General features: G+C 42.5%; 2 protein-coding genes across 2 annotated transcripts; both read right to left on the bottom strand.

The window, feature by feature from the left end:
• Positions 1 to 4,848: 4,848 nt before the first annotated feature.
• Positions 4,849 to 7,200, bottom strand: LOC142634639 (uncharacterized). Its single transcript, XM_075808930.1, has 2 exons — positions 6,490 to 7,200; positions 4,849 to 5,418 (listed from the first exon to the last, which is right to left on the bottom strand). The coding sequence occupies exons 1-2, from the start codon at positions 7,198 to 7,200 to the stop codon at positions 4,849 to 4,851; spliced, it is 1,281 nt and encodes a 426-aa protein (XP_075665045.1).
• Positions 7,201 to 7,298: 98 nt separating this feature from the next.
• On the bottom strand, positions 7,299 to 9,120 carry LOC142634638 (uncharacterized). Its single transcript, XM_075808929.1, has 2 exons — positions 8,484 to 9,120; positions 7,299 to 7,993 (listed from the first exon to the last, which is right to left on the bottom strand). The coding sequence occupies exons 1-2, from the start codon at positions 9,118 to 9,120 to the stop codon at positions 7,299 to 7,301; spliced, it is 1,332 nt and encodes a 443-aa protein (XP_075665044.1).
• Positions 9,121 to 14,775: the final 5,655 nt, after the last annotated feature.

The following is a 14,775-nucleotide window of genomic DNA, read 5'->3' as shown; positions in this document are numbered from 1 at the left end:
AAGAGAGATTTTAGATCTTCAGATTAGGCAGGGATCTCGCGAGGCGGTCCCTATCTTCTTCAATTTTGTCCCTGGGAGGATCTCTGGTTAGCCCATCTGGGTAGACAAAGAACTTTCTGATGGTGAGTTTGTGGATTGCCTAGAGCGCGCCAGGATCTTGAAGGCAGTGGCAATTTCTAGGAACCTTGAAGGTTTCAGAGATACTAAGGGTCTCAGGCATTTGGTACGCCGTTGGTGTCCTTCCCTTCATACCTTCTTCTTTTCTGTTGGTGATCTTATGATTACTTTGGAGGATGTGGTCAACAACTTCCTCCTTCCAATGTTTGGGGATGAGAATCCTTTTACCATCAATCTTTCTGACGAGGATCTCGAGATGGAAGATGGGTTATATGCTCATTTTGGTGGGCGTGGTGCTTCTCCCGGTGGGAAGCGGGCTAAAATGGTTAAATGGGTGATGAATCTTTCGCCGGAGAAAGACAAAGAAATTAGGCAAGCTGGGTTCCTAGCGCTCTGGCTCAGTAAGTTCCTGTTTAGTGAGTTCCCTGGATACGGGGTTAAATCCGCTTTCTTCCCTTTGGCGATCAAGATGGCCTAGGGTGTTCGATATCCTTTAGCTCCCATGTTTTTGGGTTATGTTTATACTCAACTGGATATACTCCATGAAGACGAAGTTTAAGGTGACTCTTGCTATGTGATCACCTCGTCCCTCCACTGTGCCATCCTCCAGGTATTTATGTGGGACCGTTCTTCAGTTACTTTAGCCAAATGTAGGAATTTGAAATTTGTAAAGGATAAATTCGAGGGATCCTCTGATGTAGTGAAAGGTCTATGTGGTAGTTCCACCGATAGTCACCCCATCATCTTTCGCTGGGCTAGTTTGATAGGTGGTGGTCTTAATCTGGTCGAACTATTTGATCAGGCAAGGCACTTGAAGTGGCGATCTCCCCGGGAGTATGACCACGGGTTTGCTTATGACTCTGTGTTAGCTTCTTTTCTTAATTCTCTAGGGAACACTTTTGATTTGTGTCCTGGTGATGAGAGTAGCCTGGCCTACTTGGCCTGTATTAGTCCTTCATGGCTTCCGATGCCCTCTTCAAATGGCCCCAAGTATACCCACTATTCGGCACACCGGGTGCTCCGGCAATTTGGCTTTGATCAGGATATCCCTCCTGTGTTTAAGGATGTAGTACCTTCTCTCCCTTCCCTGGATCCGTACCTGAGACCTCAGGCCTTCTTTTATTAGTCGCGCAGAAGTTCCCAATTTGTGGTGCCCAACTCTCAGAGGGGAGTCTTTGCCTCTGGTGGTTTTGCTGGATATTGGAGAAAAGTACAGGAATCCTTTGTTGACTATGTGGGTTCTGGAAAAGTTGGGAGAGTGCTTAGCCCCACTATCCTTTCTGCTCCGACTTCTAATAAGCGTTTGTCTCTCCAGACTGCTGGTATTGTTTCTGCTGCTGTAAGTAGTAAGACAGGTTTCGCAAAGTGGCATGCTTCTAGGGGTGGTTATGTGTGCTATGCTTAGGATTTTCCGGAAGAGTGACCAGGATGTGATCCTGTGGTTGGTGCTTCCTCTGGAATGCCAATTAAAAGAGGGGCAATAGAGGCGATTGGGGCTGCTACTCCTATAAGTAAGGGCAAAGAGAAAAAGATTAGGCAGGAGAATGTTAAGCAGGCTGAACTTGAAGAAGGTGTTGAAACGGGCCATGAAACCAAGAAAAGAAAAACTGCGAAGTCCCAGAAACAGCTAGTAATTTTTAAGGAACCCGAGAGAGTGAGTTCCCTTGCAGTGGAAAAAGAAGTTGGGTGTTCTTTAGCCCCCAAGTCTCGAGTAAAGACTAAGGTAGAGTCCTCTCTCTCTCAGGTTCCTGTGAGTTCTCCAGTCCAAGGTTCTTTAGGATCCTTTGATCTTGTACCCCAATCTCCTCTAGAACCCTTTGGGCGTACCTGTAGTAAATAAAATACCACTGGAGGTTCTGTAGAGAGAGAGAGAGAGAGAAGGGCAAGGCCTCTTTCCTTTTTCTATTCTTTTATTTTGGTGGTTTGTCATTGTTGTTGCAGCGCCTTTGTTTCTCCTTTAACTGATGTTTGACCATTTTCTTCCCTACAGTCCAGGCATAAGTCAGACCCCAAGAAAGGCAGGCATCAATCATCTGGTGACGACGTGGTGCGTCCCTCTTCGTGCCTTTCTCTCTTTCTTCTTCTTCTTCCCCTTTTTTTATTTTATATTGTGTACTTATACCCATATTTGTAGGTGGAAGTGTCCCCTCCCGTGGCGGACAGGACTCTGGAAGAAGTAGTGGTTACTGCTTCTTCTGTTGGTTTTCCAGGCGTGGAAGAGGGAGCTCCTGGTGGTGGTGCAGCTGAGGAAACCGGGCAACCTACGCAGGACGTCCTATCTATTCCATCTGATGTTCCTCTGGCTACCTAGAATCCTGAAGCCCCTTAGCCTTTTACTTCCCAAGACCCCCAGCCTAGGCAGACTTCTAGTCTTGCCAAAACTGTGTTGCCTGATCCTTCGTTAAGCAAAGAACCCTCGGGGGGTGCGTCTCCATCCATTCAAGCAGGTAAACCACCACTCTTCTTTTATGAAACACTTGACCCTATTTACATATGTTTTCTTTTTTAGACTTCCCTTCTTCTCTTCTCTTTGTTAGGTCAAACTAGTGCTAGATCTGCCGCTGAGGCTGCTCCTACTTTGGAATCAGAAGGTTTTGAAGGTGCGTGTTGATCCCCTTTACTGTACCACCTTCTCTTTTCTTCTTCCGTGCTCATCCTTTGCCTCTTTCTCCTATGGCAAAGCTCCTAACATCCCCTCCTTCTTTTAGCCATTCTGCTAAGGTTTCCTCACCCTTTCTTCAACGTGCTGCGTGTTCCTTTACAGAGTCCTCTAGGGAATCAGAAGAGCAAGAGGAGGGAGTTCCACCACAGGAAACTGACACAGGTACTCTCCCTTCTCTTCCTTTCTTGCACATCTCTCTTTTTCTTTTTATGCCTCTTTCTTTCTTGGCTCCGTTCTTCCTATTAAATTATGCCTATTCTTGCAGGCGTTGGCACAGGTGCTGGGGGTTCTCAATCCATGGCTCATAAGGCAGCCGCAGGAACTGCTCAAATTGCTGACTCTTAGGCCAGGACCCCTCAAACTGTCCAGAAGATTAAGAGTTCTCCAGCGCCTGTGAGTGGAGATGTATCGATGGGGGAAGCTTCAGAAGCTGTCGTTTTAGATCCTGCCTAGGGGCTTCCTGCCTTCCTGGCCCATTTTGATCTCCTAGAATTCAACAACCTTCCGGTGAGCCACTTTCATTGTTTTGGGGCTTCCTATGGCAACTTCTTGCATTTCTCCATGCCTGTGGAGGGTCTACCGTTGCTGGAGGGGCTACTCAAAGTCCATGGAGACTTCACCAGTGGCTTTAGGGGAGGCGTGTTTATGGGTAACATTCTAATGGAGCTGTTGTGTGCTATACTGATCTCCCTAAGGAATTCCTCCCTTGGCTCTTTATCTGAAGAGAAGCTCTTGGAATGGAGAGGAGTGGTGCAGGATCTTTTAGAGGCCAAGTTCAACCTATCATTCCTACTGATTCACTTGCGTTCACTGGCCCATATGCTATTCCAGAGGCGGGTTTTCAGGAGTATAGATGCTGAGATTGTTCCTGCCGAGGAGGCTCTAGCTCGTGCTCACAAGGTTCTACAGGATTTGAAGGCTAAAAGGCAAAGGGTTACGCCTCCAGTAGCTGTCCCCGCCATTTCTCCAGACGTTTCTTTGCTGACTAGCCTCCTTCCTTAGCTCTTTACCCCTTTTAGCTAGTTTAAATACATCTTTTTTTTTTTTTTTGCTGTATAAGATTTTCCTTTCTTAGACACTGTTTCTGGCTTTTCTTCCTTTTTTTTGTGACATGGATTCTGCATCTGTATTGCCTATTTTGGACTGCTTTCGTTCCTTAATAGCATATAGGCTTGTTTCTTTCCTCTCTTTTTTTAATGCATATCGTTTTGCTATTTTCTCTTCTCCTCTTTTGTGTGTGTATATATATATCGAGTCCTAGACCACGGTTCCTGCGGGTCTTACCGTAGGGGCTGGACCAGGTACCTTGATGGTTACTTTACTGCTCAGGTGCCGAATTGGGTACATTGGGTTCCCCCCCCCCCCCTTCTTTTCTTTTGAGGAAGTCCCAAATCATGGACCACGTAGGTCTTCTTTTGCCAAATACTGGGCTAGGTACCCCGGGTACTTATTATCTATTTTTTTTTACCCGTGGTCCTAGGCCATGTATTTTGGACCAATTGTGATGTGGGTCCTGGAACGTATGCCAAAGTTTTTGCATCGGTCCAAGTATCCTCCTTAAGTTTATCCATGTTTGGATTTTTACAATATTTAGTCTGACCATAATTTAAAGGAAATAAACAAAACGCTTCATTGAATTAAAACATGGTTGTTCATTTTGAAGAACACAGAATAGTTGTTAACATAGTAAGAAACCCAGAGTGTTTGTTTTTTTTCAAGGATTCCTGGTTAATGCTTCTTAAACAAAATTCATGATAAAGTAAAAAGGAAAGACGAAAAAATACTTGGTGGACTGAAAAAAAAAAAAAAAAAAAAAAAAAAAAAGGAAAAGAGGTCCCGATGCGCTGCGAGCTTGTTTTCCTATGCATAGTACTGTTTCAGCCACTTCCCATTTATGGACTCTGTTAGGACTGTTTCATCTTCCTTCATGAGGTAGTAATACCCACTATCATGGGTTTCTCTAATGATGTAAGGTCCTTCCCATTTCGGGGTGAATTTGGAGGGTCTCGGGAGGTTTCTTCTTACATGCTCTGTTGTCCTCAGTACCAACTGCCTTTCAGTGAAGGCCCTTAGGCATACCGCTTGTGCGTATGCCCTAGCCATTCATTGCTAGTACCTTGGCTCCTCTTTCTAGCCAGTTCTCTTTCTTCCTCTACCCCTTCCAGATCTGCCAGCCTCTTTTCATTGCTTGTGTCCTCAGTGTCCTCCTGGTTTTCTTCAAGTACTACTCTTGGTGTAGGGATGACTAACTCCTTAAGACTGATGGCTTCTGTCCCATAGACTAGGGAGAATGGTGAGAATCCTGTGGCTGTTTTTACGGAGCTCCTACATGCCCAGAGTACGTCTGTCAAGTGGTCACTCCATTTTCCACCATACTCATGCTTCATCTTTTTGAGGATTTTCAGTATCACCCTATTAGTGGCCTCGGCCTGGCCATTTCCCTGTGGGTAGTATGGTGTAGACCTTCCATGCTTGATGCAATTTGCCTCAGTCAGGCTCTTCATGTCCTTGTTTATGAACGGGATTCCATTGTCGCTGATCAGTCTTCTGGAGATCCCGAACCTTGTAATGATATGTTCTTGAATGAAGTTTGCTACAGCTGCTCCTGTGGCCTTTTTCAAAGGGATAGCTTCTACCCACTTTGTAAAGTACTCAGTGGCTATTAGGATCCATATGTAACCATTGGAAGGAGGGTTTATAGGCCCTATGAGGTCAAGCCCCCAAGTGTGGAAAGGTCATGGCGTTGTCATGTACTGCAGTACATTTGGGTGAGTATGAATTGCATCTCCGAGTATTTAGCAGGCATGGAAAGTTTTGACTAGTTCCTCAGAGTCCCTTTTCATTGTTGGCCAATAATACCCCAATAGTAGCAGCTGCTTGTGAAGTCTTCTTTTTCCTGGGTGACTTCCACAATCACTAGAATGGACTTCTCTGACTACCTCTCTGGCTTCCTTTAGCCCCAGGTATCTCAGGGGGTCCCCATTGTACCATTTCTTGAATAAGATCCCATTTTGTATGAAGTACCTGACCACAAGTTTCTTGAGCCAATGGGCTAAAGTCCTGTCAGTTGGTAGGATCCCTTGAGCCAAGTACTCCATAAGTGGAGTCCTCCAATCTTCCATGACAAAAACGGCATAGCTTTCCTCTTTGTCTACCGAAAGTTGACAGTTTCGGCACTTCTATATAGTCGCTGCCTCTTTGCTCATACTGGGCTAATAGTACCCCATGTGTTGTATTCTTCTGTATAGACTGATCTTTTCTGCAACCCCACAGGCTTGGCTATGCAGCTCTTCTAATCTCAGCCTCCCTTCCTTTTCATTGACACACCTAGATAGGATCCCTCCAGGTAGTCTTTTGTATAGTTCCCCTTCTGTCATAGTGTAGTCTTTTAACTCATTCATACTCTCTTCATGTCCCGACCCTTTTATTTTTTCTTTGACCTCGTTTCTCCAGTCTTTCTGCTCTAGTTCCTCAAAGAACATCCTTCAGAGGACTTCTATGATGGAGTGTTCTTGCCTACTTACCCTTATCAAGGTGTTTTTCCCTTTAACAAACATTTGGGACCCCAAGGTGGCCAGTGCATCGGCAAACCTGTTTTCACTCCTCAGGGTGTACTCGATGCTGAAGGTTTGGAATTCCTGCTCTAGCCTTTACGCCCAAGTCTTGTAGGCTGCCAAAATTTGTTTCCTTAATGTAAAATCGCCTTTTACTTGAGAGACTACAAGATTGGAGTCTCCTAAAACCCTCATGTGCTTTACTTCTATAGCAATTGCTATGGTCAGCCCAGTCAAATACGCCTCATATTCAATGGCGTTGTTTGAGTAATAAAACCCTAGTTTGAAAGATAAGGGTAAGGTATCCCCATCTTCACAACTTAATACAATTCCCAGTCCATTTAAGGTTGTTGTTGCTGACCCATCAAACCTCATCGTCCACCTTTTTCCTGGGAGTTCTATCACTGCCACCTCCCTAGGGATTTCTTCACTTAGCGAACATTCCTCACTCCCAGGGAACTGAGCTAACAGGTCTGCTATGGCTTGGCTTTTGACAGCCCTGAGGGTCCTAATACTTATGTCATACTGAGAGAGTAAAACCAACCATTGCGCTATCCTTTTTGTCAACAGAGGCTGATGGAGTAGTGCCCTTATAGGGTGAGACTTAGTCACCAAAAGGATCTGTTGGGCCGCGAAATATCGTTTCAGCCTTTGGGACGCGTAGATAACCACTAGGCAGGCCTTCTCTATCTTGGGGTACCTGGTCTCAACATCCTTAAGTGTCCTACTCACGTAATAAATGGGTTGCTCATTTTCGTCATCATCTTCTTGCGCTAGTAGGGCTCCTATAGCTTGGGAGTTTGATGCTAAGTACAGCAATAGGGGCTGCCCACGTACTGGTGCTTGAAGGGTGGGGAGGAAATTCATAATCTGTTGGATCCTCCGGAAGGCTTCCTGTTGCTCAACTCCCCAAGTAAACTCAGTCCTTTTTTTCAACAGTTTGGATAAGCCACTCGTGACCAAAGCTAATCCTGGCACAAACCTTCTGATGTAGGAGACCCTCCCAAAGAAGCTTTTGAGCTCCCTTGCGTAGGCCTCTTCATCGTGGCAATTGCCATAGCCTTTGCTGGATCCACACTTATGCCTTTATGGTGTACCAGGAACCCAAGGAATTTCCTAGCAAACATCCCGAAGGCACACTTCATGGGATTCATGCGTAATTTGTATGTCCTACATCTCTCAAAAACTTGTTCGAGTACCTGGAGGTGTCCTGCCTTTGTTTTTGATTTCACTACAACATCATCCACATAATCTTCCATCTCCTTGTGCATCATGTCAATGAAGATGGCTATCATGGTTCGCTGGTATGTGGCCCTCGCATTTTTGAGGCCAAAGGGTATCACAGTATAATAAAAATTCCCAATTGGGGTTCTAAAAGCTGTCTTTTCTGCATCCTTGGTGGCCATGCGAATTTGATTGTGTCCACTATACCCATCCATAAACGAGAACATAGAGCTCCCCACGATTGAGTCCACAAGGAGATCAATATTGGGCAGAGGGAACTCATCTTTTGTGCATGCTTTATTTAGGTTGCGGAAGTCCACACAGCAACGGATTTGGCCATTCCTTTTCTTCACGGGTACTATGTTGGAAGCCACTTGGGATGTTGAATGGGCTTGATGAACCCAACTACCAGCAGTTTCTTGACTTCTTGGGTTATCTGAGCTTCCACATCAGTGTGAAAGACCCTTGCTGGCTAGACCACTGGCTTAACCCTAGATCCACATTGAGAGCATGGACCACCAATTCTAGATCTAGACCGGGCATTTCGTCATAGGTCCATGCAAACACGTCCATGTACCTTTGGAGTAGGGCTATTAACTGCTCCTTTTCATGCTTTGTTAGCTAGCTACTGATGAAAACAGGCTTCTGGGATCCCAGCTTAGTTCCTAAGTTTATTTCTGTTAACTCCTCTTTATGCTGAATTTGGGCCTTCTAAACTGGTTCCTTGGGGATTTTTTCTTGGGTAACCATACAACTTGGTGGTCCGGGACCCTCCTGCGTAAAGCATTCAAGTCCCACGTATCTTCACAAATGATAAATCACCCTTCCTTTGGGTTCTCATACTACAACACATTTCTGGGATCCCGAGGAGCTGGGCTCCCTCTTTTGTCTCTTTCTCTCCAAAAGGTTTCTCAGATCATGGGTACTTCCTCCTTCCTTTTTTTTTAGGACAGGCGCTCCTGGGGTCCCTGGCGTGGGGCTCTTGTCATCTGGCTCCAACTCATCATAGAACATGGTTTCCATAAAGTTCACCTCTCCTTGGCTGAAAGGATTATGGTTGGCAGGGATCCTTACGGGCTTCCCATTTAATCTCCCCTTAACGCATTGATGGTAGGTGGAGGGAATGAGGTGGTGCTTGTAGAGCCAGAGGCGTCCCAACAGTACATGGTAGGACACCTCCGAATTAATCACATGGAATCTTGTCAGGGCCACTATGGGTCCTACCCTTAGAGCCAGCTGCACATATCCTTCAGTTGATTCCGCCAATCCTCCAAATCCTGTGATCTCCATGGGGGCTCCTAGGATCCTTCTACCTGTTAGGCCAACGGCCTCCGAGGTGCTCAGAACGATAAGGTTGAGTGACGCCCCCGTGTTTACCAATGCTCTTCTGACTTGGACACCATTTATAGTGGCCATCAAGTAAAGGGGTCTACGATGGTCAGGATGCTCAACTTCTATGTCCTCATCAGTGAAGGTTATTGCGTTGATTGTCTCCAAGTAAGCCCGACTGGCATGGGACTCTGCTGTGAAGCATTCCATTCCTAAATCTGCTGCTATGCTCATGAGGGACTCTATGGCTACCCTTCTTGAATAGTGATCTGAACTTGGGGTTCTTTTGGAGAGTCCTAAACGTGCTTAGGTGGAAGGATCCCTCAGGTTCTTCCGCTTCTGCTAGGTTCCCATGAATTACTACGGCCACCACCCCTTTTCCTTTGTGGTTGGGTAAAAGGCTCCTTTGTACCTTTGGTTCCTTTTGAGTGAGTTCCAGGGTTCCCTCCCTTAACTTCTTATGAAAAAGTCTACGGAGAGTCTAGCAATATTTGGTGGAGTGCTTGACATAGTTGTGAATTCTACAAAACAAGGGGTTTTTCCTCTCTTTTTCAGTTGGTGGCCTGGACACAGTAAATGGCCTAACCACTCCATCTCCAATCCACTTGTCCAAGACTTGGTTCAGTTCTTCCACGGTACATGGGATCACCGGTGGTTCCTCGAATATTTTCCCGTCAGGTTTCTTCCTTTTTTCTCCTACTAATGCTGTCATGGCCTGCGGTACTAGCACCATCTTTGTTCTCATAGTCTGTGCCGTTCTTCTGGTTTTCTGTAGTAGGTCAGCAAACTGAGTTATGCATAGATTTTTGAGATTAAGCCTGTAATCAAAGAGCATGTTGGATATGCAGGTCTCCACGAGCTCTTTTTCTTCATAGTCTCTATAGCAGTCTAGAGACACATCTTCAAATCTCTTGATGAACTGGACAGGGTCTTCCCCTGGCCTTTGCCGCACCATTTGGAGGCTTTGGAAGGTGACCTTGTCCTCTTCTGGGTAATACTTTGTACAGAACCTTTCCATCATTTCGTCCCAGGTTCTGATGGACCTAAGCTTCAGCGTGGTGTACCACGTGTATGCTCTGTCCACTCGGGATTTAACAAATTCCCTTAGACACAGCTCTCGATCTCCTGTGTAAGGGCCCATAGTGTGTATAAACCTACTCACATGTTCCACAGCGCTTCCACTCCTTCCATCAAAAGGATGGAACTTCGGGGGTTCATATCCTTTGGGATATGGCTTGCCGAGGAGCTTTGGCGGGAATGAGGACGCCCGAGAAAATTGCTTGGGAATCCTTGAGAGCTTTTCCCTTTCTAGCTCTAGCAGGGCATGACATCTGCCAACGTCAAGTACTAGGGGTTGGTTCCCCCTCCTACTGCTGACCCTTCGGTTGGGCTTTGTCCTGGTTGACCACAGGGGGAACATTATCCCTGATTTCCTATGTCCTGCCCTCTCTAAGGAGGTGGATCTCTTGCTACAAATCCTTCAGCATTTCTATCATTTGAGCTATGGGGTGTGGCTCCTGCCCTGCGTGCCTTTGTCCTGATACAACCTCCTGTTCTACCAGGAGCACCTCGTTCCTTTGTCTGGAGGCCACTTCGTTTTCTCCTACGAGTTTAGATGCTGCGGGTGGTACATCGGTACCTTTGCTGATCCTTGCTCTTGGAGCCATGCTCTGCAAAGGGCTTGTTTCTTCCCTCTCCTTTTCCCAATCTCCAGTGAAGTCGCCAAAATGTGGGAGTCCCTTTTCGAACAGTATCCAGGCCCAAGTTTAAACAAGGACCCCGGACTCCCTAATTGTAGTTTGATGGGATTGGGCTTGGTCTATCGCAGCTAAATGGGCTGTTTAAAGACCAAATGGTGCACAGGGTGAGACTCTTGCAATACACATACACTAGCAATCAAGAATATACGTATTGATCAGCAAGAAAACAGCAGGGCAGATAAATGTAATAAAGGAAGAAAAAACGAAATAATTGCTCGGGATCCTGAAATCAGTGGGGAAATATTTCATTAATTTTCTTAGTTATGGATTACAATGAGCTCACCAAGAATTAATGCAAGGTTCAAACAAGCTCAAAAATTACAGACTTAGATGACTCTTTTAGGTCTCCAAGACTTGCAAAATTTGAATCCTTTTGAATCCAAGCATGTGCTCTAGTGGTTGTTTCTGGGATACCAGGAGGTATTTCCCTGTTTTCTTTGAATTTTACAAAGCTTTTTCTTAACGATTCTATCTGTTCTTTTTCCTGCCGAATGTCCCTCAATGTTGGCTGCTCTCCCCCTTTTATAGTGTCACATTAGGGTTTTGGGGTACCATTGATTCTTCTCCCTTAGCCCCCTGGGTACTAGAGCCCCCTATTTATCTCAGCTCCTCTAACAACTGTTCCTTTCCTTATTTTCCATAGCTCCCTTCTTTTGATATTTTTTTCCTTGAAAGTGTCTTACTGACTTCCTACCCTGAGACGCTTTTGCCTTCCAAGTCTCCTTTTTTGTCTGTCTTCTCTTTTCAAGCTTACCCCCTTTTAGCCGCCCTTTCCTTTTGTCATTTTTTCCAGTAAGTGAAGTCTTCTTCTAGGAAACCAAAGATTTCCCCAGCCATTTCCTTTCATGGATTTCGTATTCTGGTTTCCGAGAAACCGGCTTCCTACCCCTGAGCCGTTGCTTTCCAAATCCTCAGGCCTTGCGTTGTATTACTAGTTGCTTCGAGAAAAGGCCCGTCTGTTTCTTGTTCCTGGTACCTTTTGAACTATCTTAATCCTCCTTTAGCCGTGTTGTACATCCAAAGGTCCCAGGCAACCCCCCCCCCCCCGACGTCCTTCCCCAGCTCCTTTTCTTTCTCTGGTCCTGGCGGGCTGAATTCTTTTCTTTCCTCTCTCTGTTTTCTTAAGGACTCCTCACTTCCTTTTGGGCCTCAAGTCCATCATCCCTCTTTCTTTTGTAGCCCCACTCTTTCTCTTCTTTTCCAATTTTTTATTTCCCACGGATTGGCCCAATGTACCACCTTCTTAGGCCATTTATCATGTTTTCTTATATATATATTTCAGACCTCAACAAGTGTTGAAAAAAATAGAAGTTTTGATGTAAGAGATATTGTAAAGTGATGTGTTATATGTTACAAAGTCGGTGTTTCAAATGCTAAATGCTAAAATTTTTACAATCTTTAATGAGAATGCTCTTATAAGATCTACTTTTATGTAAGATTGTTAAGTTTTAGATCCCTGTAAACTAGATTGCTTAACCTGATTAATTAACCAAGTTGATTATTAAGTTTATTATTTAGATCTAGTTTAACACAATAAAATCATATCATGTAAAGCAACGGAAAATAAAGAACACAAAGATCTGATGACCCAGGAAAACCTAACGGGTAAAAAACTTAGGGAGGATTTAACCTAGTTATTCTCAAGATAAAAAAACATATCCACTAATTAAGAAAGAATTGAAGTTTGTACAATAAGACTTAGACAACTAACATCCTATTGCTACCTTGAGTGTAAAACTTACTACCACGACCACGTGACAGCTTTGAGTCTACGGACTACTTCTTTTTTTGATCCACTGCAACCACAAGTTCTACTACTTGTGACTTTTAGACTTCACTCAAAGGTTTAAGATCTTTTTGAAAATTCTTTATGTAGTAACTAAAGCAACCATCAAGTTCTTGATGTGAATCTTGATCTTGGTAACTCTATGTGTGTATATGAAGGTAAACACCTCTTAGATCTCACAAAAAATTTATCACACAACTCAACAAAGACTCTAGAGAGCTTTTGAGTACAAAACCATAGATCTACAAAATAGGCACACTATTCTCTCTTTGAAAAACCTTTTAAACGTGTTTAGGATTTCCTTTATATACTAGAAGAAGTAGATCTGAAACCCTAATCCTTAATGGGCTTGAACTGCTGTTTGGGCCGACTTAAAATTCTGCAGATATATGTTTCGATCGATCGAGCCTGTCTTTCAATCAATTGAACCAGGCAGATTTCAAATTCTTCTTTTTGCAACTTTTATGTTCTTGAATCTTGACTTGTATCACCTTGAGCATTGTCTAATAATACCTATAGACTCTAGGATCTATATCTAGACAAGTTTGTGTTCACGATTTGCCAATTGTTCTAAACTTTTAGAACCTAACAAAGATGGATACTAGCAAAAATTCATATTTATTTCAACATAAGAACATACTTTTTCTATTATACATACTTTTCAAAGTACCACACATTAAATTATTTATTTTACACTTCATTTTACTTAAACATCAATTTTTCTTGATTTTTTTAGTTGTTTCTTTTTCTTCACACACAACAACTATCATCCACTCATTTTCTTCATCCTCGAGATACGTAAAAAGAGAATAAAAATTAAATGCGAAATGAATAGTGCTAGTGTAAGCATGTATTGCAAAATGAATAGTGCTAGCTAGTATAATCATGTAATTTTACACTATTTTTGTATTAATCATATATTTTACACAACTTTACACGATCTGATGTGAGTAAATTTTGTTCTTAATTGGCTAGAATGTGATACTTTTTCTATTATACAAATTCTTATTGACTGCTCAACCGTTCTTTAATCCTTGAAAAAACAGTCAAATACGTCAAGCGGTGCAAATGATAACAGGCTCTTGATTCAAATAGTATGCCTTCTACTTCATTTTGCAAATAAGTTTTAGGAAGCCGGGTTAAGAGACTCGTATCTTTTGGCCCACATATCTAATGTCGTTGGGCTAATGTGGCCACAAATACAAATGAAATGTCACCGGCAAAGTAGTAAAACTTTTGGGCTGATTGGGTCTCCACGTTCCAATTCCTACGTGTTTCTTTGCTACAAATGCTAACTCTAGCGTGCTGCTCACGTGCTTTCAGGTGAACTTAAAGTAACCGTTAGTCGTACGTACGTGTCCATGGTTTGGGCTTTTCTTATGATCCAGTAATTTGGGCTTTACTTAAGTCTAAGCCCATCTTTAATATTTCTGAATTTAGTTTCTTATGATATATACTGTATAATTTTCATGTGTCTACAGCTATATGATAGTCTACTAATAGTTTTAAAAGTCAGTACAGTCAAAGAACCGAAAAAGAGATTGATTATCAATTTTTTGATTCGATTGGGGTTGAACCGATGGTCTGACTGGTAACGTCATAAATATTTATTTTATAATTTTACAATTATAAAAATAATAAATTTATGACTAATAATATTTAGTTTTAATATATATATATATATATATGAATTTAGTTTTCTTGTACTGCATTTAAAAAATTAATCTACAACTTATATATAAGAAGTTATATCTATTAAATATCAAATTAAATCTAATAAAAAAAGTATTAAATTAACAATAGATGATAAGAGCATCTCCAATAGTATATCTAAAGGCAAAATCTTGCCTATAATAGAAAATGAGACCATAAAACTAGCCTCTAACAGCTTCTCTATACTTGGATTTTTTTTTTTTTTTGCTCATGAACAGTAGCTCATCAAATCTGATGGGCTACTATTCATTCTTCAAATGTTTTTTTTATTATAATAATCAGATATTGAATAAAAAAATGTTTGAAGATGTGTAGTTAAAAAAATAATAAAGAATGAATGAAGAAATAATATTTAAATGAGATAAAGAATGTGATAGATAATCTATTAAAAAATATATTTAAAAAAGTAAGTAAATAATAATTAAATATTACTGTTCATCCTCCAACCAGTACAAAAATTTAAAAAATTTACTAAAGGTTCTCTAACAAAGTTGTAGTGTGGTTGGTTTATTATTATATTTATATATTTGGTACTGATATAATAAGTCCCACTGTTTTTTTTTTTTTTTTTTTAATCCGGTGTCAGTGTTGTGGTTATCTAGGATTAGCATGCAAAACACCCCACCATAT

The sequence above is a fragment of the Castanea sativa genome, chromosome 5, assembly GCF_040712315.1.
Source record: "Castanea sativa cultivar Marrone di Chiusa Pesio chromosome 5, ASM4071231v1".
Taxonomy (NCBI): domain Eukaryota; kingdom Viridiplantae; phylum Streptophyta; class Magnoliopsida; order Fagales; family Fagaceae; genus Castanea; species Castanea sativa.
Note: the sequence above shows the minus strand (reverse complement) of the source record. Positions and strands in the feature narration are given on the sequence as shown.

What these genes read in the sequence shown, in the direction of transcription:
- LOC142634639 (XM_075808930.1), bottom strand. Translation starts at nt 7,200, where the DNA reads ATGAATTTCCTCCCCACCCTTCAAGCACCAGTACGTGGGCAGCCCCTA. An exon ending in CCAATCTTGTAGTCTCTCAA is followed by an intron (nt 5,419 to 6,489) that starts GTAAAAGGCGAT and finishes TACTTTACAAAG; the next exon opens with TGGGTAGAAGCTATCCCTTT.
- LOC142634638 (XM_075808929.1), bottom strand. Translation starts at nt 9,120, where the DNA reads ATGAGCATAGCAGCAGATTTAGGAATGGAATGCTTCACAGCAGAGTCC. An exon ending in AAAAAAAAAGGAAGGAGGAA is followed by an intron (nt 7,994 to 8,483) that starts GTACCCATGATC and finishes GTGGAAGCTCAG; the next exon opens with ATAACCCAAGAAGTCAAGAA.